The 23,598-nt window shown below is 39.4% G+C and overlaps 1 protein-coding gene across 1 annotated transcript in view; it reads right to left on the bottom strand.

Annotated features, from left to right (window-relative positions):
• The window catches only part of LOC122817261 (phosphatidylcholine transfer protein), a 403,419-nt gene that overhangs the window by 26,215 nt on the left and 353,606 nt on the right, over positions 1–23,598 (bottom strand). Inside the window, exon 5 of the mRNA XM_044090477.1 lies at positions 273–340. Within this exon, the coding sequence (XP_043946412.1) occupies positions 273–340 (68 nt within the window). The remainder of the gene's footprint in view (positions 1–272; positions 341–23,598) is intronic.

Consider the following 23,598-nt stretch of genomic DNA (forward strand, 5'->3'; position numbering starts at 1 on the left):
TGTTTTAAAATTGTAGAGTCTCTTTTACGTTCCATTTTTGCTGAAGTTTTTTACTAGCAGCTCTACTGTCTCAGTCTAGAATTCAGTTTAGTGTACATGCTTGCTTCAGTGGTATGTTGTTCCTCCATCTTACTGCTATAGTGAGATACTACTGAAAAGAAAACTTACCTTGGTAAGTGCAGTCCATCATCAAATGCAAATAAGGAAGATAACTTCTATGAATGACAGCTAAGTCACAGACAACTGAAAGTAGTTTTATGCCTTCTGCTTACCTTGGCAGCCCAGTTAATGACCCATGTTGGAATGCTTCCACCTGGATTATCGAAGTAGGACATGTACACTTAGAGAAACAGGGAGAGAGAACAAGAGAGTGACATAACTTCTGTATACAGCATGGTTAACAATATATGACTATTTACTAAACACACCTCAAATTCTTGTGTGAAATAAACTGTTAAAATGTATTTGTGTACATATACAATACAGACACACACACACACACACTTGCGTATGCAGAGTATTTTAATCAAAATTCACTTATTCTATGAGTCATGAGTTTTAATTGCCAGGGAACAGCAGTGAACTAAGTCGATGCTACATGGATCACATACAATTTGAAATAACGGATATTACTAGATGGCAGCATGAGAATGAAAGTTAATGAGGTTATGCATGTCAAATAAATAATCTAAAACACAAGCTGACAAGTTCCTAATGTTTCAAAAACAGGACGTCTTACAAGGATTGGAAGAAAAACTTTTGAAGTTTGCAGTCCCTGAGGTGAACTCATTTTATTTACAAGTAAAGCTCAAGGTCGATTGATATTTTAGCTTTGCCAAGGAGTTCCTGACCTCTCCATCTGTCAACACAAAATGCCTTTTGATGATGCCTGCTTTGTTATCCTGAAGGAAAATACACGGCATATTTTAATGTTCACTGGCTAGTATTAAATCGCTAGTAATAGTGATTTGTACTTCATTAGAACCCTGCATGATCCATCCAGTATGGCTTGAATGGTTTATTAATAAAGTCAGATGCGAGGCGTGAAGGTAAAAAATAACTTCCTGCAACACAGTTCAGCAGAGTAGAATAACCTCCTTATTGTAAAAGAACGCACATATGTGGGAGATTAAGCAATCAAGGTCTTGTCTCCCAGAACTGAAGTAACGTCATTCTTTTATATTGTTAAAGTTTCTAGTCAGAATATTTTGTATCTACTAAATTATAGCCACTGACCAACTAAAACTAAAAACCTTTGTATTATTTTGTTCTTCAAAGAATTGAAGAAATTTTCCGGACCATCTTTTTATATTTTCTGCTATTGATCAAGTGGATAACAACATTAGAGGGTCAGTACTTATTTCTAGAATATAAGGAGTTAATGTGGCAAATGAGAGTCAATGCTACATGCACCCCCCCCCCGGACTAAATGAAGTAGTTTCTATTTCAAGTTTTTTTGAAACTCAGGACCAAGTTTCATCTTTAATTGAACATTTATTTCATTTTTGGGGGGTCCAGGTATTCTATGACAAGTTGAGAGACATATTTAAACATATTATACCTGTTGTTGGTATAGTAATCACAACACTCATTTTATCTTGTTTATTTAGGGGCTAGGTTTGTTTAAATTGTGAAGTGCAACGTTCTGTGTACCTTTTAGAAAAGCATAATATAGTTAAACTCTGTATTAACTTTTATTGTATTATTCAATGAGCTGGTTTAGAGTAACAATGTATGTTGTCACTATTTTAAATTGAAGTGGTCACATGATTTAGCTTGACTATAAAAAGAGGTTGCATATGGAGTGTTTTTATTCTGAAGAAGTAATTGGTGTAATACTGACGAAAGCACTAAATTAAACATTTGTGCAGGCTTGTTCCATCATCGGATGTGTTCCTTTTCGTTTTATCACTTTTCAAAGAATCTACAGACCCCTAATCTGTGCCTTTCCGTATTAGTTCTGATTTTCTATATTGGAACTTTCTACTTTGGCAATATTCCTGTTGGCAGAAAAAGGAAACTAAAGATAGGGCTAGCCTATCAGCATCTATCTTGAAACAAGATGAATTGCAAGAAAAGGAAATATAATAAATATCTATCTATGTAGATATATATATATATATATATATATATGTTTATATATATATATATATATATATATATATATATATATATATATATATATATATATATATATATATATATACAAATAGATAAATATATATAACTCTGTTTATATATATATATATATATATATATATATATATATATATATATATATAAAATCTAGGTTTACTATCAAATGGGAGTTTGGACTTAGTGCGATTTACATTAGTCCAAAATGACCCATTCGATAGTAACGAAAGAACGAATGATGAAATGTAGAAATGTGCAACAGCGAATGCAATACAGCAGATTGCACTATAGTGAGATCAGGAAATGTACCCTTTCACTCAGTGTAGTGCGATCTCAGAGTTTATTAACAGTGGATATAAAAAGTGTACACACCCCTATTAAAATACTAGATTTTTGTGATATAAAAAAAATTAGGCCACAATAAATCATTTCAAAACTTTTCCCACCTTAATTTGACCTACAACCTGTACAATTCAACTGAAAAACAAACAAATCTGTTAGGGGAAAAAATATAAAAAATAAAAAAACGTTCAATATGCTGGTTGGAGGATGGCCTAATGGTTAAGGTGTTTGCCTTACAAACACAAAGTGCAAGTGGCTAGGCTTACAATGGCTCGCCAGGGCAGTTAGCCTAATACTAACCTATGAACTATGTTTTACGGTGTTGAGCTGCCAGCCCGGCACCCAACCTTCCACAGAAGGCAGACACTCACACCTAGGGGCAATTTAGAGTGTCCAATCCACCTACAGCATGTCTTTGGGATGTGGGAGAAAACTGGAGCACCTGGAGGAAACCCATGCGACGACAGGGAGGACATGCAGACTCCACACAGTAGGCACCTCAGCCAAGAATCGAACCAGAGAACCTCTTGCTGTCAGGCAGCACTGTTAACCACTGCACCACCGCAGCTGCTAGTGATCGAGAAAATGATAGTAAAAGTACAGTTGTGTACACTTACCATAAATGTAGATGTTCGAGTGTATTCACTGTTGCAGTCATCACCTGTGGGTTATCCCTGCTGTGGTAGCCCTCGGCCAGCCCGAATACCAGAGTCAATGTTTTTGTGCGCCGGCTGCTGTTGCCTGTAGTCTGATGTCAGGCTGTCAGTACTATAAAGCAAGGCAGCCAACGTTATTACATCAGTTTTTCTTGCCTTAACCCATCAGAAGCACAAGGGAAAAGAGAGAAGTGGTCCTGGTGGCTAAGAGCCACCTTGGAAAGCAGGTGTCCCCTAGGGGAAGATGTTAAATGGGGGATGGAGGGAGGGAAACCAAAACAGCAACAGTGAATATACTCGAACATCTACATTTATGGTAAGTGTACACAACTGTGCTATGTTCTTCGTGATTCACTACTGCAGTCATCACCTATGGGAGGATTCCCAAAGCTGAGGTAAAGGGTGGAAGGTTAGGTAGAGTCCTAGGTATGGGACAGGAGGCCCTGCAGAACTGCAGAGGCAAACCCTGCCCTACACTTAGAAAAGAGAGGTATGCGGTAATGCTTTGTAAAGGTATGGACTGAGGTCCAGCTGGACATTTCCAAGATGTCCCTGGTAGGTACTCCTCTGAGGAAGGCAGTGGAAGTGGAGGTTGCCCTAGTGGAGTGGGTACGGATCAACTTAGGGATGGGTTTTCCATGTAGTCTGTAGCAAAAATGGATACAGTGTGAAATCCATTTGGAAATGGTTTGTTTGGATATGGGCTTCCCTTCTGCCCCTGGGGCAAAGCTTACAAGAAGCTGGTCAGTTTTTCTGAATAGCTCAATGCGGTCCAGATAGGATCTGAGTTGTCTGTTCACATCTAGTGAGTGCAGAATTCTTTCCCCCTTGTTTTGAGGGCTGGGAAAGAAGATGGGAAGCTGTATGGCCTGGGTAAGGGTCACATCAGATACCACCTTGAGCATAAAGGAGGGATTAGTTCTCAGGGAGACTCTGACTGCATGGAAAATTATGAAGGGCTCGACAGCTATGACAGCTTGAAGTTCTGAGACCCTGCTGGCTGTGGTTATAGCTAGTAGGAAGGCAGTCTTCCAGGAGAGGTATTTCAATTCTGTTGAAGCGGCAGGTTTGAAAGGAGGTAAGGTTAGTTTCCCTAACACATAATTCATATCCCAGGGTGGAGTAGGAGGTCTTCTGGGAGGTCTGATATTAGAAGCTCCTCAGCGGAATTGCTTAATCAAAGGAGAGAAGAGGGGTGGGTCTGAATTATAATGGGCAGAGATGGCCGAGGCATGGATTTTAATAGAGGAGAAGGAGAGGCCACTATTGAGCAACTCTGCTAAGTAATCCAGGATGAGAGGGATGGAAGGTTGGAAGGTACTGCCCCCTTTTGACTGTTTCCAGGAGCAGAATCTTTTCCATTTTCCTGCATAAGATTTTCTTGTGCTGAGCCTTCTGGCCTCTTTAATAATGTCCAGGACCTGTTTGTTTAACAGTGACTTCTTGTTATTTTTTAGTGTATACGCCATGCTGAAAGTTTGACAGTCTGTAAGTCTGGGTGCAGTACCTTCCCCGTCTCCTGGGTCAAGAGGTTTGACCTTAGGGGAAGCAGCTTCGGGGGCTGTAAGGCCAGACTGCATAGTAAGGGGTACCAATGCTGTCTGGGGCAATTTGGAGCAATGAGGATGGCCTTTGGTCTTTCCTCTCTTATTTTGATCAGAAGCTTGGGAATAAGGGGCACAGGAGGGCATGCATACACAAAGAAGGAGCTCCAGGGGAAGGTCAAGGCTTCCACCTTCCATGCTAGGAGATGATACTCCCTGTTTCAAAATTTGTGCAGCTGGTGGTTGAGATGCGAGGCAAAGAGTTCCACCTCTGGGGTCCCCCACTCCTGGGTGATTTGCAGAAAGATTTCTCTCTGGAGCTGCCATTCGTGGGGGTCCAGTAAGTTTCTGCTTAGGTGGTCTGCCAGTGTGTGTTGATCCCTGGTAAATATTGGGCAATTAGGTGTAGCCCCATGGAGGTGGCTGTAAGCCAGAAACTCATGGCTAACCTGCACAGGGGTTAAGATTGGGTGCCCCCCTGCTTGTTGATGTACCACATTACTGTGGTGTTGTCTGTTTTTATAAGGAGGACCCATGGCCTGAGATGGGGTTGGAAGGAAGTCAGAGCGTTTTGCAGTGCCATAATTTCTTTCTGGTTGATGTGCAAGTGAAGTTGCTGGGCATTACAAAGGCCTTGGGTACACCTGCCTGCTAGGTGAAAGCCCCAAGCTATGTTTAAGGCGTTGGTGGTGATGGTCTGGCCGGAAGGGCGGAGGATGAAGGGAAGACCCTTGTTCATGGCACAGGCCTCTGCCCACCAGAGAAATTCGTCCCTTATGCAAGGGATCAGTGGGAGAGTGGTCTCTAGGGACTGAGAGTGCTGATACCAAAGGTTCTTTAAGTACCAGTGAAGCTTTCTCATGTGAAGCCTGGCTAGACGGATGAGAAGAATGCAATAAGCCATGTATCCCAGGGCTTGCAGGAACTTCCTCGCAGTGAAGTGACTTCTGGAAGCCAGCTGGGTGAAGCAAAGAGGCAGGAAGCTCTGCTTTTCTGGGGATAGGAAGGCCATTAGGGTTGCTGTGTCTTGATTTTTTTCTCGTTGATGGTGAACCCTAGGGAAGTTAGGATTTTTTTTGACAAAGAGAAGACCCTGGAGCAACTTTTCTTTGCTGTTCGCCTGAATGAGGCAGTCGTTCAGGTAAGGGTAAATCTGTATATTTCTCTGTCTGCAGAATGCTACAGCCAGGGCCAAGCATTTGGTGAATACTCTGGGAGCAGTAGGTAAGCCAAAGGGCAGTGCAGAAAACTGAAAGTGCTGACTGCCTGCTATGAAGCACACAAATTTTATGCACGATTCACTGATGGGGATGTGGAGGTAGGCATCTTTTAGGTCTAGTGTCACCAGCCAGGCATTTTGAGTGAGCATAGGCAGGAGCTGTTGCAAGGTTAGCATTTTGAATCTTGGGACCACCAAGGAGGTGTTCAGTTTGGATAGATCCAGGATGGGGCGCCAAGTGTCCTCTTTTCTGGGAACAAGGAATAGGCTGGAGTAAAAACCTTTCCTGTTTGATCAAGAGGGACAGGTTCTACTGCCCCCTGGGATATTAGTGTTTTTACCTGTTTTAATGCCTCTGCCCACTGATTGGGGGAAGTTCTGGGTACCATCTTGGAATAGGGAGTTTGCTGAAGGAGAATCTGTATCTCTGAGAAATTATTTTTAATACCCATTGGTCCTTGGTTATAGAGACCCAATTGTCCTTGAAGAGGGTGAGCCTTCCTCCTAGTTTTAGATGACTGAAAGGAGAGCAGAGGGGGGGGGAGTCATTGTGAGTGCTTACCATAGAAGCTTGACTTAGAACTCCCTGGCTTAGAGGCGGAAGTGGTCCATTGTTTGCTTCTTTGCTGGCCCTGGGATAGGGGGGCCTGGATGTCCTGTCCCTGCGGGACTTACTTTGGCCCTGTCTGCTGGGTGCAGGGAAGGCCCATTCCTTAGAGGGTAAGTTCCTGCTGAATCTGGGTGGTTGAACTTGAAAGAAGTATTTTACTGTTTGCATAGATTTTGATTTGTCTTCCATCTTTTTAAGCACCTCTTCTGCTTTCTCCCCAAACAGGCGTTCCATATCTAGGGGTGCATCAATAAGTTTGACATGATCAAGAAGAGGTTGATCCTTCAGCCATGCATGTCTTCTAATAACAGATTCTGTCACTGCTGCCCTGCTACAGGCTTCTAGGGTGTCATATGCATGCAAAATCTGAAGGTAATGCTACTCAATGTTAGAAGTCTAAACCTCAAAATGCACTCTCTCGAGGCACTCCTAAAAAATGGAGAACATCGATATCTGTGCAGCAACTGAGACCTAGTTCAAGGCTTCAGAGAGCACCCCTGCAATACCAGGCTACAACTCTTACCACACTTTTCGGCCACCAAACCAGGATCAAAACACTAAAGGTGGAGGATTGTCCATATTCACCAAGGATATTCACACCACCAGGCTAGTTGCCCAACACAATGCGTCTGAAATTCTCCAGGTGCAACTAACACTAGGTAAGACTGCAATCCAAATTGTAGCTTGCTACAGATCCTCCACCATGCCCCAAGGTTCTCACTACACCTTTCTAAACATACTGGAAAATATTAAGATACAACCAAACACCCTAATACTGGGTGACTTCAACTACCCTGCTATTAACTGGGAAAACTACTCGTGTACCAACACCTTTGCCCAACGGTTCTTGGAATTCATAAATTCCAACACCCTGGATCAACTAATCCATTGTCCTACCAGGGGCTCCAATATCCTAGACCTGGTCAATACCAACATGGGAAATCGATGCTCCACACCTATGGTCACCCCCTCGTTGGTCAGGTCAGACCATAAGCTAATCACCCTTAACATCCACATCCCATCCCCCCAGTAAGGAAACCTCCATAAAAAACTTCTCCAAAGCCAACTTCATGCTACTCAAGTCAGAAGTGACAAACTTCATGACACCCATGCAGACAGGAAGTTCAACTGCTGAGTCCTACACTAAGGCACTGTACGAGCACATCCACTCATGCATGAATCGTGCCATCCCAAATAGAGCCAAGATGCTCTCCTCCAAAAATGAAGCCAATCTGGTGGTCCTCTGCCATAAACAAACTTTACAACAAAAGGAGGAAACTGTTGCAGAAAAGAGGAAAATCCCAGGATGCAAAAAACTCCCTTACCAGCCTCAGTAAGAAACTGAGATCCCTCATAAAATCCTCCAAAGCTAGTTACGAAAATAAAATTGCCAAAGACAACCACAAGGCATTCTATAACTATGTCAAGAATCTAAATGACAATGCTCAGATCTGCTCTGAGCTACAACAGAATGGCATTAAATATACTGATCCCAAGGATATTGCCAATATCCTGGCAGATCAATTTAGTGCCAACTTCACCCCCCCTCTCACCCCCTAAATGGCCCATCTCAATACCAGAAGATTGCCAAATTCTGGTAATAACATCCACACAGGTAAAAAACGGACTCTCCAAAGCTAAGAATACAGCATCCATGGGACCAGATGACATCCCAGGCTGTGTACTACATGAACTACAAAATGAACTGGCACCTCACCTAAGTGTCATGTTTAATCATAGCCTCACCTCAGGCTTCGTGCCCACTGAGTGGCGCACAGCTACATTCATCCCACTCCACAAGGGAGGATCCACCTTGGATCCCGGGAACTACCGTCCCATCAGTCTGATGAGCCTGATCTGCAAGGCCATGGAATGTATTATCATGGAACTTATAAACAAAGACATTGGCAACCTTCAAACACTGGACCTCACCCAGTTTGGGTTCGTGAAGGGCCGATCTTGTCTCCTGAACCTGACCGACTTCTTCGGATCAGTCTCCAGAGCCGTGGACGAGGGTAAGGTGGTCCACATAGCCTATCTGGACCTCGCCAAGGCCTTTGACACCACCCCCCACTCTGGAATCATAGATAAACTTACTAAGCTGGGCATTAATCCCTACGTCACTCAATGGCTTACTGACAGAACCCACACTGTAAAATGTCTAAACCACAATGCTCATGTAAATATCTTATGTATAGTATGTTAGCAATTTTCTCCCCGAACCGCTGCTGAAAATGGACAGCTCTATCCAGTTGGACCTCCCCGGCAAACAAATATAAAATAAAAATAAATAAATAAAATATTTGTGACCTGCTCACTGGTTAACAAATAAAAAAAGGTGCCCAAGTGTTTTATTTCCAAATGACAGATCAGTTCTCACTATAATTTATCATTTTTACAAATGTATATTTCTGCTCATGCTAGCCAGATTCTTCAGTCATTACTATAGCATACCTTCAACTTCATATTCCCAATTTCTCTACAGTTTCTATTTTCCTTTCGCTACTGATGTCTGTTTGATTTCTTTTTGTTTCTTTTTTATTTATTACATTTCATGACATCTTATTGTCATATCTTTCAATGTTCCCATCTTGCCTTTTGCCTACATTGTATTTTTTAACTTTTTGTACTTCTCTTTGCGGTGTTTTTAATTAATTAATAATAATAATAATAATAATAATAATAATAGTAATGTCATGTTCTGTTTCCCTTTTCCTCCTTTTGTAGTCACATTATTTTTATTCATATTCATTCAAATTTCCTTTAACTGATTTTCTAGTACTAAATACTTGTCTGCAATATATTACACTGATCTGTTAATAAACCTTTGCTTACCTCGCCTTCCTCATTCTTTGTTATGACAGCCTTTTCCATTTTAATATTGTAATCACCATTTCAATTTCTACATTATTTGCTGTTTTTCAATATCTTGTAAATATTGTCCAGAAATGGTTCTTTCTTATTTTAGGTATTTTTTTCATGAACTTCCTTGTGCAGGTCATTTTCTTTTCAAATGGAAGCCACCCTGACATTTCTCCTTTATATCAACTATATCTCCTTGCTTTTTTTTACTCTTCTTTTCATGTAACACCTTACCTTTTAGTACTGTCATTATTATTAAAAAATCTGCACCAGTAGATGAACTGTTATTAGTCTCCTTGCATCATCCTGCACTGTGCCAGCTTCTATGCATTATTTTTCCTCCTCCATATGTAGTACTTTTGCTAGCTTTGTTCCAAACATCCCTTGTAATCTCATCTGTGAAGTGTATGTTTAAACCATCTGCATTACTTTCTAACCAAACGATGCATAATCATTCATACTCTCATAGTACCCTGCCTTATACAAACTGTATTATTAATTCTTTATTTGTAATACCCATTTTTAGCACAATTGTCACGTTTGAGAATGGTTAGCCAGCTGACCATGAGCCAGGATTTTATTTTGGAATACGAATGCTTAATGAAAAGGTATAGATGCTCAGAAGCCGAAAGCAAACAACAACATAGATGCTCAGCTAGTTTGTTCAAAACAGCAAACATCTGTGGTTCCAGTTTGTCCAGGTGTATTTTTGTAACATTCATTCACCTAGAAAGCCATACACATACTTTAAAAGTTGCCGGTAGTTCATTTTGTAGTCTGTGCCTGCTACCTGACATTAACCTGCTTCCCGTACAGCTCCTCACAGATCTGATTAACTGTTAATTTCTCTGACCGCGTGTACCAAACATATGTTTTCTACAATATACATTTCCAGTTATTGTCATCCTGCTGGTTTATTTTAATTAACTTTGATCCTCTTAAACAACTGTATCCTATACTGCCCACTGTGTGCACTGAAACAGTTCTTATTTAATACCTTCTGACTTCAACTGACAGTTGCAGCAACTCACCAGGGAAAGGCACCTCAGCAAGTTCAGCTCAAGCATTTGCATTGTCTCTTTAATTTCTCCACTTTGTTAAAGCAGGTGTTCCTTAACTGTACAGTACAGACTACATGTCATTTGTAATCAGGATAAGGATGCCTAATTAGTTGAAGGAATACTATAAGCTCATCTATTGAATAGGTGATTACATAAAGTTGATTCTTGCACTGAGAGTCCAGGGATATGTACTTCATTAGCTACTCATATGCATTGCAGTCCGGTGTTGAAACAGTGTACAAAGTAGTGCTTGGCAGCACATCGGACAGTTTATCTGAAACCATTAGTATCAGAAAATGCTACATGTGCTTGAGACATGTCCCTACCGCCACTCACAAATTTCTCTCACTAAGCCGTCTCCCGTAATATTAACTATCCCTACCACAATCCTATAATTTGAAAACAGTCTAAAGGCACACTTAATCCTCAAAGGCCTGATGTATTTTCTGTGATCGTGGGTTTCAATGCAGTTTCAATGAATGTGAGTTTCAAAAGCAGAGAAATTTTAACGCTAAGCCTGTTTTCCTTGTGAGACTGTATTGTTTTGGTAGCAAATGTCTATCCGTGTTTGTGCTATAAAACTTGAAATAAAAGTCTTAAATTAAATTTAAATATCTGTAATCATTGTAGAACTAAAGCAGAAAACAGTATGCATACACAGTTTTGAACAGTGAACTGGGAAGAAATGGAGAAATAGCCAAGTAATGTGACACTGAAAAGGCTGTGTAGGAGGGGACGAGGGTACTAACATTACACACATTTTCCTTTCACGTACACGTCCAGAATTTCTTACAAGCAAGGTTGGCAACAAGGGCGCCCGCAGGCAGGTGCAAGGGGGTGCACTTGCACCCCCCTGGAATCGGCTGACTAGATAATTTAAAAAAAAGTTAAAAGTTTTTTTTTTTTTTTTTTTTTGTACGTGCGTTCTTCTTTAAGAAGAAAGTCCGTGTGTGTTAACAGTCCAGTCGCGGGCGTGACATCATCGCTCTCGTGAATATTTAAAAGCTTGTGAGCGGGAGTTTACAAGGATGGCTTTGCAAGCGGGATGATTCGAGCGGGAATGGAAGAAGATGGGACCTGAAACGGAATAACAAGCGGGACTCGCGGGAGTAAACAGACGGAAGATGGGACGCTTCAGGTAGAGTTGTGTGTGTGTGTGCGCGCGCGCAGTGTACTATAGGGTTGCCAACTTGCCACCTTTTCAAATGTCCAAAGTGGGACATTTGTGGTACAAACGTCAGATTTGCAGGCCGAAACATACGGTGTGTGTACTTGTTATGTTAAAGTGATGATTGTTTTATTAGTGGCTTCCCCAACTGCTGGAGATAAAAGAATATTTTAAAAATATAGCAAATATTTTTTATCTAGAAATAAGACTAGCTAGAGCCCTAGCTATTCTAAGGGAAAAGTGATCTTTAGCAATTTTTAGCAGAGCCTGGGATGGCCCAGTCTGGTGGAACTGATCATAGATTTTGTTGGGTTCTGAAAATCATAACTTACCTTTTGAAAGATTAAGAATTAGTTTTCTTGAAGTAAACCAGACAGCTGCAGTAAGAAGGTTTTCAAGCATGTATAGGCCGAAACATACGGTGTGTGTACTTGTTAAAGTGATGATTTCTTTCTTTCTCTTGAAATGTCACCATAAAGATGTGTAGGACTTTTCACTTGTTAGTTCTGGGAATTTTTGTGAGGCAGGGAAATAAGTTGTAGTCACTGCTAGAGGAAATCTGAAGCTGAGATGTCTAGGGCAGCTTTGTAAACCATCTACATGGACTGCAGAGATAGAAATGAGGTTGGCCATTATTATCTTGACTGCAGGTGCAAAATTCATCTGTATCACTTTAAGAAGCAAATGTAAATGTTAAGTTATAATATCTGTTTGGTACCTACTGCTGTTTTTTTTTTCTTCTTTGGGGGGATTGATACCTCCATAGCTAAAATAAAGGTAGATCAGGTAATATCAGTCTATTTTTTTATCTGAATTTTTTTATGGTCTGTAAGTCAGACGTTGGATAAGAAAACATGAAATAATTTACCCCAGAATTCTTAAACTAAAGCCAGAGACCACTAGCTGTAACTTTAACAGCTCACATGAATATGTAGTATCTGAAGACTAACAAAAATGTAATGGTATATATTTATGAAAGGTGCCACACTATGCATCTATTACATTGATCTCTGCTACAGATAAAAGATGGAATTCAAAGCTACATCTAAGATAGGATGAAGGAATCTGCTGCCCAGGCAGCAAACTGTTAAAAGCACAGTTGACACTGTGGAGGAGATGCTGATTGGTCCCAATAGGTGAATGGTGCAATTTTGTGAGTATCAGTTAATCATTTAAGCAGCTGCAGTTAACATACATCTGCTTAAATTATTTCATACTACTGCTTGTAGTGTCCGTGTTAGTAATTGTGACAAGGATAAAGTGTACTTCTTTAAGTTTGTCGTAAATACAGGAAAGAGTTACTATGTAGAAGTATTTTGGTACTTTACCTAGTGCTGACAGGCTTTTTTTTTCTTTTTCTCCTCCACTAACTCTATAGGTCTCTCTTTTTCAGAGATACAGCTGAGTGTCGAGTAGATTTTACAAGGAGCTGCAGGGGAGCAAAAGTTTAGTGCTGCTTATGTTTAGTCTGCTTGCATTGTTAATAGCACAACATATAGTGTACTTACTTTAGATGCTGAAGGCTGTGGGTTCTACTCTCACAGTAGGTAAATGCATTGCTGATGCTGTATTGTGTTGTAAAGGGGGTGGATGCTGCAGTCTTTTTGGCAAAGATACCTAGTAACTATGGAACTGTTAACAGTTTGCTATCCATTCCCTATTGCGGTATTACTAGCTTTTCATTTTTTTTATTGCATGCAACAAAGGCAAGTTATTCTTCAAGGGTAACAGGCACTTTATTTGTAGATTAAGCAATGACATATAAAGTGTTTGCTAGCAGCAACCTCTTTATTAGTTACAAATTTCTTCAATGTGGATTTTACTACAGAGATTGTGTATATTTTTACTGATACTGGTGGACTTGAGTAGACTTTATGATGGAAATGTTCTGAATTGGGCAATTTTGTCATTGGTGGATGCCTTTTGTTTCATTGTTTACTGGAAAAATGTTCAAAGCAATAAATTTAAAATGCCCTCTAACAACTGTACTGTATTGTACAAGGAATATAATGTAATACAGTCAGGAAGGTGTATTAAAGAGCATGTTTATGTTGTGTTCGAGGGGCCTATGATTTTGAAGACAGCCCAGAGTTAATATTTGCCATTGGCAAAATGTATTTTCTGTAAAAGTGGTTTTCAGTGCTGTTTCAATGCATGTGAGTTTAAAGGGCAGAGAAGTTTTAATGTTAATCTAGTTTCATTGTGAAACTGCATTGCTTTAATAGATATGTATTAGGGTTTGTGCTGTAAAATGCAAAATAAAACGTTCAAATGAAATCCTAAATCATTGCAGAAGTAAAGCAGTATGCACATTAGTGTTTATGGTAAATGGGGCAACATAACCAAGGAATGGGACATTGGAATGGCTGCAGGGGGGAGGCTCCATTTGACCATGATTTTGTGAGGGGGGGGTAGCAAACTCATACAGCCCCGGTTGAACTATACCTCTCAGTTGTCCATATCTTTGCAGAATGGTAGATATTTGCTGCTTATTTTGGTTTGTTCCTCATAAAATTTGTGATTTTCTAGCAAATCATTTAGGAATGAAGCCATTAAATGACAGACATTGAGTTTCAGATGTCATAACCTTCAGAAAATGCATGCTAATGCAAGACTGTAAGTTTTATAAAGAGCAATTTTTAGTAGTGTTTGTATGTTCCCCAATATATTTGGCCTTGTTCAGATTTCCTGCATTAAGAGGTTGAGAGGTGCGTGCAAATCACTTTGTAGATTAGGAATATCCAAACATCTCAATTGTCCCCAATTCTGGCTCAAAATGTTGCTCTCCTAATAATCCCTCCTCCAAAATGACAATTATATATAACTGTAATGATCAGTTATAGATTACCTTTATTTCAGAAATGCATGTGGATGCTCTTATTTTGTTAGCTGCAAGTTAACTGTTAATATTAAAAGGTGTCCCTCTTTTGACAGGTATTGCATCACATTTTGGTCTGTTTTTCATAAAATTGTGGTTTTCTGGCAAATTAGTGGCAAGTCATTAAAGATTGAAGTTAGAAAATAATGGCAGACATTTGAGTTTCATATTTTATACCCTTCAGAAAATTTGTACTAATGTAAGATCTACCTGTTCTGTTTAAGTTAATAAGAGCAATATTTAAAAATTGGCCTTATTTTTGGGACTGTGTCCCACTTCTAGTTCTATGTATGGCTTTGTCCAGATTTCTTGCTCTGAAGTTGAGAGGTATGAGTGTCAGAGCCATCACTGTCAGCCAGAGACATTTCAAATTATGACATACTTATTGCACCCCATCCCCATTGTAGTGGCTCTGGATGTGTCCAAGGAAGGCAAGGAGCAGTTATGCAGTGTAAGTGTGCAGAGTATTCCCCATCCAAGGTAGATCACAAATCGACCATGGCTTTTCATCTGTCCTTGATTTTGCAAAATGTTCTGGTTTTCTATCAGATGTTTATACTGTTGATTTATGCTTCTTATTATTCAGGAACTGCATGCTGTCACAGTGCCCTGTTGCTCTGTTTAAGTAGCCATGGTTTAATGAACATCAGGTAAGCTTGTCGGAGATTGTAAGATGCAAGTAAGCTTTAGTAAGCATATTGTTAAAGAATTACCAGCATTGAAAGCCTTTTCGTTGTTGCCATGCAAAGAATATTTACATGACTAGATAATGTATAAGCCTTGGGTATTGAAATGCATATGACAGTATTTGTAATAAAAGGACAGGATTACAGTATTTTCAAAAGCTCATTACATTTTATTGGAGACAAGTGTCTTATAGCAGTGTCTGTGTGTTAGTACACTTGTAGTTGGGTGGCTTTAATGGTATATGGTAAATAAGCATTGCTACCTTACTTAAAAGCCAAGCCCTGCAACAACTATCTCCACACTGAAGTCAAAACACAATAGCTCTGGTGGGTAAATGTATTCTGTAATAATCAAAAAAGGCAAATGTTTGAAATGACTACAGCTTATGTGCAAACACAATAGGTAGTGATGAAACAATGCTCTGCTAAAAATGCTTTAATGCTCCACATTGCTGAGCTGCAGATCAGTTATCACTGGCTACAGGATTTCACCCACTTCAGATCAAGCACGGTGCCGTTCAGTGCAACCTTCCCAGAACTAATTAAAGTCTGGCCAGAATTATTTGGTGTGTGTATAAGAGGGAGGTAGCATACCCCTCAGCTGTCCAGATTTTTGCCCCATATTCCTCCTAAAAAGGATTGAAGTTGCTAAATGAGATTTCAGTTTTAGATGTCATGTCATTTAGAAAAATGCATACTAACACAAATCCTGCTACTCTTGCAATTTTCTAAGTTTCTGAGAGCCATATTTATAGTCTGTCCCTATTTATTTTAGGCTTTGTCAAGATTTCTTGCACTAAGGTTGAGGTCTTGAGGGGTGTGGTATGTTTGTGAGAGAGAGAAAGTGAAATGCCCAAGCTAGAGTTAGCAGGTAGAATTTTCAAGTGCATTTTCAAGGAACTGAGTTTTAAGGGAAGCTAAGTTCACTGCTGCTCATGCCAAGTCTGTTTACTATGTGCAACTGTTTTGTTTAGCAACTGGTATCTCTATTGTGGTATAAAGCTTTAAAGCTATGTTAGTAGCACCACAAGTGGAATACTTGCATCTTAATGTAAAGGCTTGAGGTTCTATTCCTACAGCATATACATTTGTATGCTGCAGTCCTCAGGATGTCCTCCTTTGGATGAGATGCCTAATAACTATGAACCTGTTTTTCAGCTTGTCATCCATTTTCTATTGCAACATACCAGCTTACCATTTTTTTAATTTAACATAGGCAATTTATTCTTTGACGGCAGCAGGCACTGAATTTGTAGATGAAACACTGAAATATACAGTTTTCTAGCAACATCTTCATTAGTTTCAGATATCTTTAATGTGGAATTATTCAGATTACTTTTACTTCGGCAGAGACACTCAAACAAGTGTTGCTGTGTAATACAAGATATAGAATTCAATTATATATTATAATTAATACAATCAGGTAAATCAAATAACATTTGCATGACCCTAACGGTGTGCAAGGAACCTATTGCTTGAAAACAGTTCAAAGGTAAATAACCTGCCACTGGCCAAATGCATTTTCTTTGAATGTGGGTTTCAATGCTGTTTCATTGACAGTTTCAAAAGTAGAGAAACTCTAATGCCAAGTCTGTTTTCATTGTAAGACTATTGCTTTGTTTAGGTTTAGTAAATGTCTCGGTGTTTGGGCTATAATGTTTGAAATAAAAGTTGTAAATTAAATCCAACTGCCTGTAATCATTGTAGAACTAAAGCATAAAACAGTATGCACACAGATTTGAACAGTGTCTACAGTAAATGGGGAGAAATAGCCAAGTAATGGGACACTGGAATGGCGGTGTGGGCGGGGCTTGGGTGGGTGGACTTGGGCGGGGCTGTGTTGGAAGGGGGCGGGGTGAGCTATGTGGGTGGGGCTCTGGGTTTGCACCCCCCTGCAAAAAATCCTGCGGGCTCCCTTGGTTGGCAATCCTATTTAAGAAAGCTTCATGGATAACATTTTATGCATGAATAAAATGATTCCTAAAAGGCTACTGACTTTGGCAATCAACATAAAGAATTTGAAAATACTTCCTCCCCAACCAGCAAACAAGTTACCTAACCATGCCCACTAAGAGCTAACAGCTTATTTTGCATGAGATAGCTCTGCAACCTTTTGTATAATTTCTAGGTGCTTACTGGCATTCGCATTATCAGGGATCATCAATCCATTTTAATGAGTGTTCACCCTCAGTGAAGTTGAGTGTCATTCCGTTCTGCAGTACCACACTGCGGAAGGCCATCATTTCAGTTGTAATCTAATTTACTGATTGAAAAGTAGCATTGCTTAATGCAGGGCTGGCCTTAGCTGAAATGGCACCCTAGACGAAGTAGTGTTCTGGCGCCCCTTAAGCCACACCCACACCACACTCATGAAACATTCCTATTTGAGCCACACCCACAGAGTCATTCCCCAAGAAAGCCACCCCAGTCATTTCCTTAAATTATTTAAATGCACAGGGGAAAAAAAGATACCTTGTAATGTAGTTAAACTGCAACTACCTTTGCATACGTATTTTCTACTTTAATTACCAGAGCCAGATCATTGTCAAATAGGGCCCTAGCAGGGTAGCATACTACCCGCCCCAGAGAAGCCACTCCAGCAGCAACCCCCTCCCCCCAGAAGCAGCCCCCTCCTCAGCCACTCCAATGTTCCATTATTTGGTTATTTCTCACCAGTTACCATGCATACTGTTCTCTTATTCGCTTCTACAGTGATTACAGATATTGAAATAAAATAGCACAAACAGACAGCCATTTGCTAAATAAACAATACAGTCTCACAATGAAGAGAGACTTAGCATGAGCAGTAAACTTCTCTGCCCTTGAAACTCACATTCATTGAAATGGCAAAACTCAAATTCATTGAAACGGCATGAAAATCCACATTCATAGAAATGCATCTGGCTAGTGGAGAACTGAGTTTACCTTTGGGCTGTTTTCAAAACAGACTCCTTGCACACATTTTTAGGGCCATGCATACACGTACTTATTCTTGGATTCACTTTCCCGATTGTACTGAATTATATTCCTTGTATAATACAGTACCGCTTGCTAGAGTATGTTTTAAATTTGTAGTTTTAAATATTCGTTTAATAAGCAATGAAACAAAATGTATGAACCAATAACTACCCATTTCAAAAAATGTCAAAAATAAAAGGCCACTCGAGACTTCTGTCATTACAGTCCACCAATATTACTGCCCACACACACACACACACACACACACACACACGCACGCACGCACGCACGCACACACACACACACACACACACACACACACACACACACACACACACAAACACACCCAACCCTCCCTTAGATAAAGCTGACGACAGTCAAAATTCTTCTCTATCTACATGGAAATTTGCACAGAGAAGGGAACAGAGATCAGAAACTAACCACAGACCTTGGAGATGTGTAGCAGAAGCCTTAACAACCATGCCATGATGTTATGTTACTACAGTGAGAACCAAAGTCTAATCTACAATAACTTGAAGGGGAATGCAAGTAATACAAAGCCTTAACAGTGAGACAGACAAAACACAGAATTCTGCACAATAATAAAAAAATCAGAAATAAATGAAAAAGAGGATTTAAAAAAAGTCAACATTACTCCAGAAGAATGTTAAACACACCAGATCTCTCCTTGGTAATTAATGATACTCCATACCTACTTGTGACATACCTACTACATTAAAACCACACTTTCAACACGTGCAAAGCTATATGCCAGTAGAAATGCACTTGAACTATGTACCTCCAACAGTAAAAAAAAAAAAAAAAAGATTCTTTATAAAAATAAATTCTAAACATCCATCAAACACAAATATGAAAGCCATGTATAGTGAAAAGATTACAGTTTCATTGACATCAAGTACAAAGACCACATGTAAACATTTTAATTGTTTACCTTTAGTCCTACTAGGCTAGTGGCCTCTTTTCAGGGGACACCAGGAATGGCATTACTACTAGTGGAAATTTGGCAGAGCAAAACTTCTTCCCTTACTATTTTCAATAGGTGCTGTGTCTTCTAGCACCAATGATGAGCCTCCTACCTGCTGCTCCACTGCCACATATAAAAAGATGTGTAGTAAAAGTCCTCCTTAAGAATCCAAAGCTACCCTTGCATGGGTTAAAATGGAAGAAAAGACTTCATTGGATACATGCCCTACAAATCAACTCCACAGTCTCAACATTTAGCTCAGTGTTGCCAAGCAGGTAATTCCACTGACCAAAAGTCATTTTATACAAACAAAACATGGGGAGGGGATCCCCAAATAGCAATATTATACAGAAAACAAAAAGCAAACAGATGAATTTACAATAAAAACACAAAACAAAATATTGCTTATACATCCAAAATTCTTGAAAATAATGCAGGCAATAATAATCCTCTTGGTATGACAGTGGTGGGAAAAGCAGAGCTCAGTAGACCATGTTCATTGTTGAAATTATAGTCAAGACATTGGTTCAACTCAAGTTCCAGCTGCCACACACGACAACAAACGTCTCACTCCATTTTGCTAAAAATTGTAAAACACAAGACTGGATATCAGAATGAACTAGTTAGCATCACTAGCACACACTTTAAGTTCGCACACACATCCCGAAATGTATTTACTGTTACCATAAAAACAGCAAATACATTTTTGAGGGGGTAACGAATACCCCCACAGACAAAAGGAGAATATGTAAATCCACACCGGCAGTGACAATATACAACAGTATAAGTGTATGTTATTAAGTTTGTTCCCCTAACAATCTAACAAATATCGTTAAAAAACATTGAAGTGTGTAACTTCACAACATTTAAAATGCAAATAATTTATGTAGGCAATTAGTGTAAAAAACACTTCACCTAAAAGTGGCGATTACATAAATAATCAAAGTTATACAATGTGGAATACAATACATATAAAAATATGTATATGTATATATATTCGAGAGAGTTTTTGGTTGGAACATATTTTGTTTTGTAAGTTTTTAGGTTGGTGTTTAATGTGCTACCCTTAAAATCAATTAAGAGGGGTAATTAGAGGTCAATTAATGTTAATTAATGCTCATTGATATGTATATAAAACTAGGGCATTAGAGAAGGAAATATGTTCTGAAGAAGCTTTGTTACTTAATGAAGACACCTGAAACACAGTGTTGGTAGCACACTTGAAAAGTTGGAACAGTAAACCAAATCACTGTATGCACTCGTAAAACGGTCAGGAACCAAAAGTCAGGCTTCCACTGTATAACACAATATAGATGCCAGTTGAAAAATCAGACCCCAATGCGAGTAAGATAAAAATCTCTCTTGAGCCAAGATGAATACACTAATAACTGTAGAAAAGCTGTTAAAAATTAAAACATTTATTTTCCAGACAATGAGTTAAGCGCTTTCACTCGTACACCACGAGCTTCCTCAGAACAATTAAATTAACTCTCATTCATTTTTTAAGTACACAGTATTGGCGCCAAATGCAAAATGCTTAAAGCTACAGTGCTCTAAAACAGATTTAAAACTACAAAAGTACTATCTATCTATATATTTTTCACTCTTATATGTTTATGTTTCACGTTTATTAAGTGCTAGGTTTCAACCCACCCAGAAAATACATCAACAATCATCAAAACATTTAAATTTCTGTGACTGCTGAAGTTCAGTGAAATCCCACTGTATACAACAAGAAGGTTCCCATGGGTTTTTCAAAGACTGTATATGGACAGAAACACTTTTTGACACATTGTACTCTAAACGTAATACAACTGTAGCAAAGGGTTGCTATTGTTTATACCCTGCCTGCAATGACTGCTACAGTGCTCGGGTTTTAGTTGGGGAAAAAAAACAAAAAACATTTTTTTTTTTACTTTTAAACTGTTGCTACAGTTTACACAACACACAGACAGCCACAGCACTCAGGTCTGACTACAAATGCAATATTAAGGAAAGCTGATCGTGCCCCCAACATTTTGCACTTGGGACAATTGCTTGTCTCACCCCTCCCTAGATACATTGTGCGTGTCAGGTTGAGTTACACTTAACTTTTCTAGCTGTTTTAACTCTTTTCCACCTTGCCTGAGTGGAATTTCACACCTCTTGACACTTGCAGAGTTTCTGCCTGGCCAGCGTTTACCTGAGCTAAAATACTGAGACTGCAGTTGTCCAGTCTACCTGTAAACAAATGTTAATATTTCAAAAACTGCAAAAAAGTTAAAATACGAAATTATTCATTATAGGTTCAGCTATAGCAGAGGCGTAGGCTAGGCTAGCCCATTTCCATCTTCTAAGCCCACCCTATTGCACCCGGGGCCTTTAGTACCATTTTTTTGCTGTGCCTCTGGTGGTGTTCTCACTCGAGGTCTTCCTGGGGTATATCCTGGTATCTCCATCCATTGGTCAAGATTTCTCTTGAACAAGGCCAGTGAGTTGCTCTGCCTGCATGTGCGGGATTTTGTACTCACATTTTGAGTCTTCTTTGGGTGATGAATCTATCCCAGCCTATTCTCCGTTAATAGGGTGTTAATCCCAAGTCTGGCCGGCTCTGTGGCTCTGCCTTGTGATTTTTGGTCTATGATTTCTAGATCTAGGATCATCTTTTGGCCATTTTTTGGTGGCTTTAGGCAAAGGTCACCTGCCTCTGAGCAAGTGTAAGCTGACTGAAAGAGCTGGAGTTCTTTGGGACGGGCAGGCAGCATAGAGATTTTTTTGAGAGACTTTTATCCTTTTGGTGAGGAACTTTTGTGGCCTGCTGCAAGTGTCGGTGTCGGTCATACATTCAATGGGGCATTGTATTCAACTCAATGTCTGATCTGAGTGATGATGAGGAGACTATGACCTCTCCTTGATGATCTAGAGAATCCTTCATGATGATAAGGTGGGCAATGTAGAACTTCCTAACTACTGTAGCTACATGGGTGTCGAATGACAGACTACTATCAACCTGGGTTTATCATGTGGCTATTACTATGTCAGCCAAACCTAACAATAACATTAGATTGAAGGAGTAAAGCAGATAATATGTACAATGAGTTATTATAGTTTTGCAAACAAGTACTAATATCTCTGTTGTAGCCATAGTAGACAGACCCCAACTATAAGTGGGACTTTTGTCCAAACAGACGTGCTCTTCCTCTTCTATAAAGCAGCTTTGTAGGTGTCACTGCAAAATTATGAATGGTATACATATTTTCATATTTAAGTGTCAAATAATAAAGGAATGTTAGTCGGACACCACCTATAACTGCAAAGTTTTTTCAGCATTGCGTATTCTTTCATTTGACACAATGGAGTACCGCACAGACATTTTCTTGCCTCCATGGTGACTGGGAGTGACAAACACTCTACTAAAATGTGCCCAGGTCTAAACTTCCAGAGATATTTACTGAAATATGACATTTATGGAAATATGCATAATGCTTTACTAAAAAAGTCTAAATATCTTCATATCAGTAGCAGGCAGAAAGCAGATGTTAGTGACAACTTATGCAGCATTATGTAATATTTCATTTGATAATCATGTACTACCAGACAAGCACTCTATTTTTCAAGTTATTAACATATGACATAGATGCAAAAATAATTCTGGAAATTAACCTAGATTTTTTTTTTTTTTTGTTATAGAGTATCTCTACCTGTTTGGGGATACACGTCTGACCTCTAAGGTAAAAGAGCAAGTGAAGTACTTTTCTACAATGTGTCCTGGTGGACAATGTCAGTGTTATGTACAAAAATATATCTATGTAGTGATGCATACTGCATTACTAAACATGTATAAACATCTTCAGAATTGTACCAGCATTATGTAATTATTTGTTCAGTATTATGGTACCATATAACTGCGGTGGTGGTGCTGCGGTAGCGTTGTCGCCTCACAGTTAGACGTTGCCCATTCGATTCTCAGTTAGAGCGTCTTCTGTGTGGCGACATGTGTGAATGGGCGTTCCTTCATTGAAGGTTGTGCGTTAGGCCCGGCAAGCCAGTACGTAAAAATCTACTGCCAATCATTAGCGGACAGAAGTTCCGCTGTGGTGACCCCTAACCGGGAAAAGCCGAAAGACACAAACAAACTATGGTACCATATAAGCACATTTTTCAAGTTATGGTTGTAATTATTAACATATCAGATACATGTACAGTATTTCTGGACATTTATTAGTATTAGTCAAAGTAACTAAGAAAGACAATGGAACAACACATTCTGCATAAGCATGCAATTTGCTATCGTGCAGAGCTTCAGTTTATTGGATTCATGTACCTATATTTCCATCTTATGAAAAACATGCCAGTGCTGAAAGCTCATATATAGAACCTATCTATTATTTTTCAAGCCACTGTTAAAGGCTAATATAGGAGGAGAAAGACTTAGACAATTTTTGTCAGTCCACCCGTTCGATTCTCGGCTTGGGTTGGGAGTGCCTTTTGTGTGGAGTCTGCATGTCCTCCCT

Source organism: Protopterus annectens, chromosome 12.part0 (genome assembly GCF_019279795.1).
Source record: "Protopterus annectens isolate FY-2018-M chromosome 12.part0, PAN1.0, whole genome shotgun sequence".
NCBI classification, from domain to species: domain Eukaryota; kingdom Metazoa; phylum Chordata; order Ceratodontiformes; family Protopteridae; genus Protopterus; species Protopterus annectens.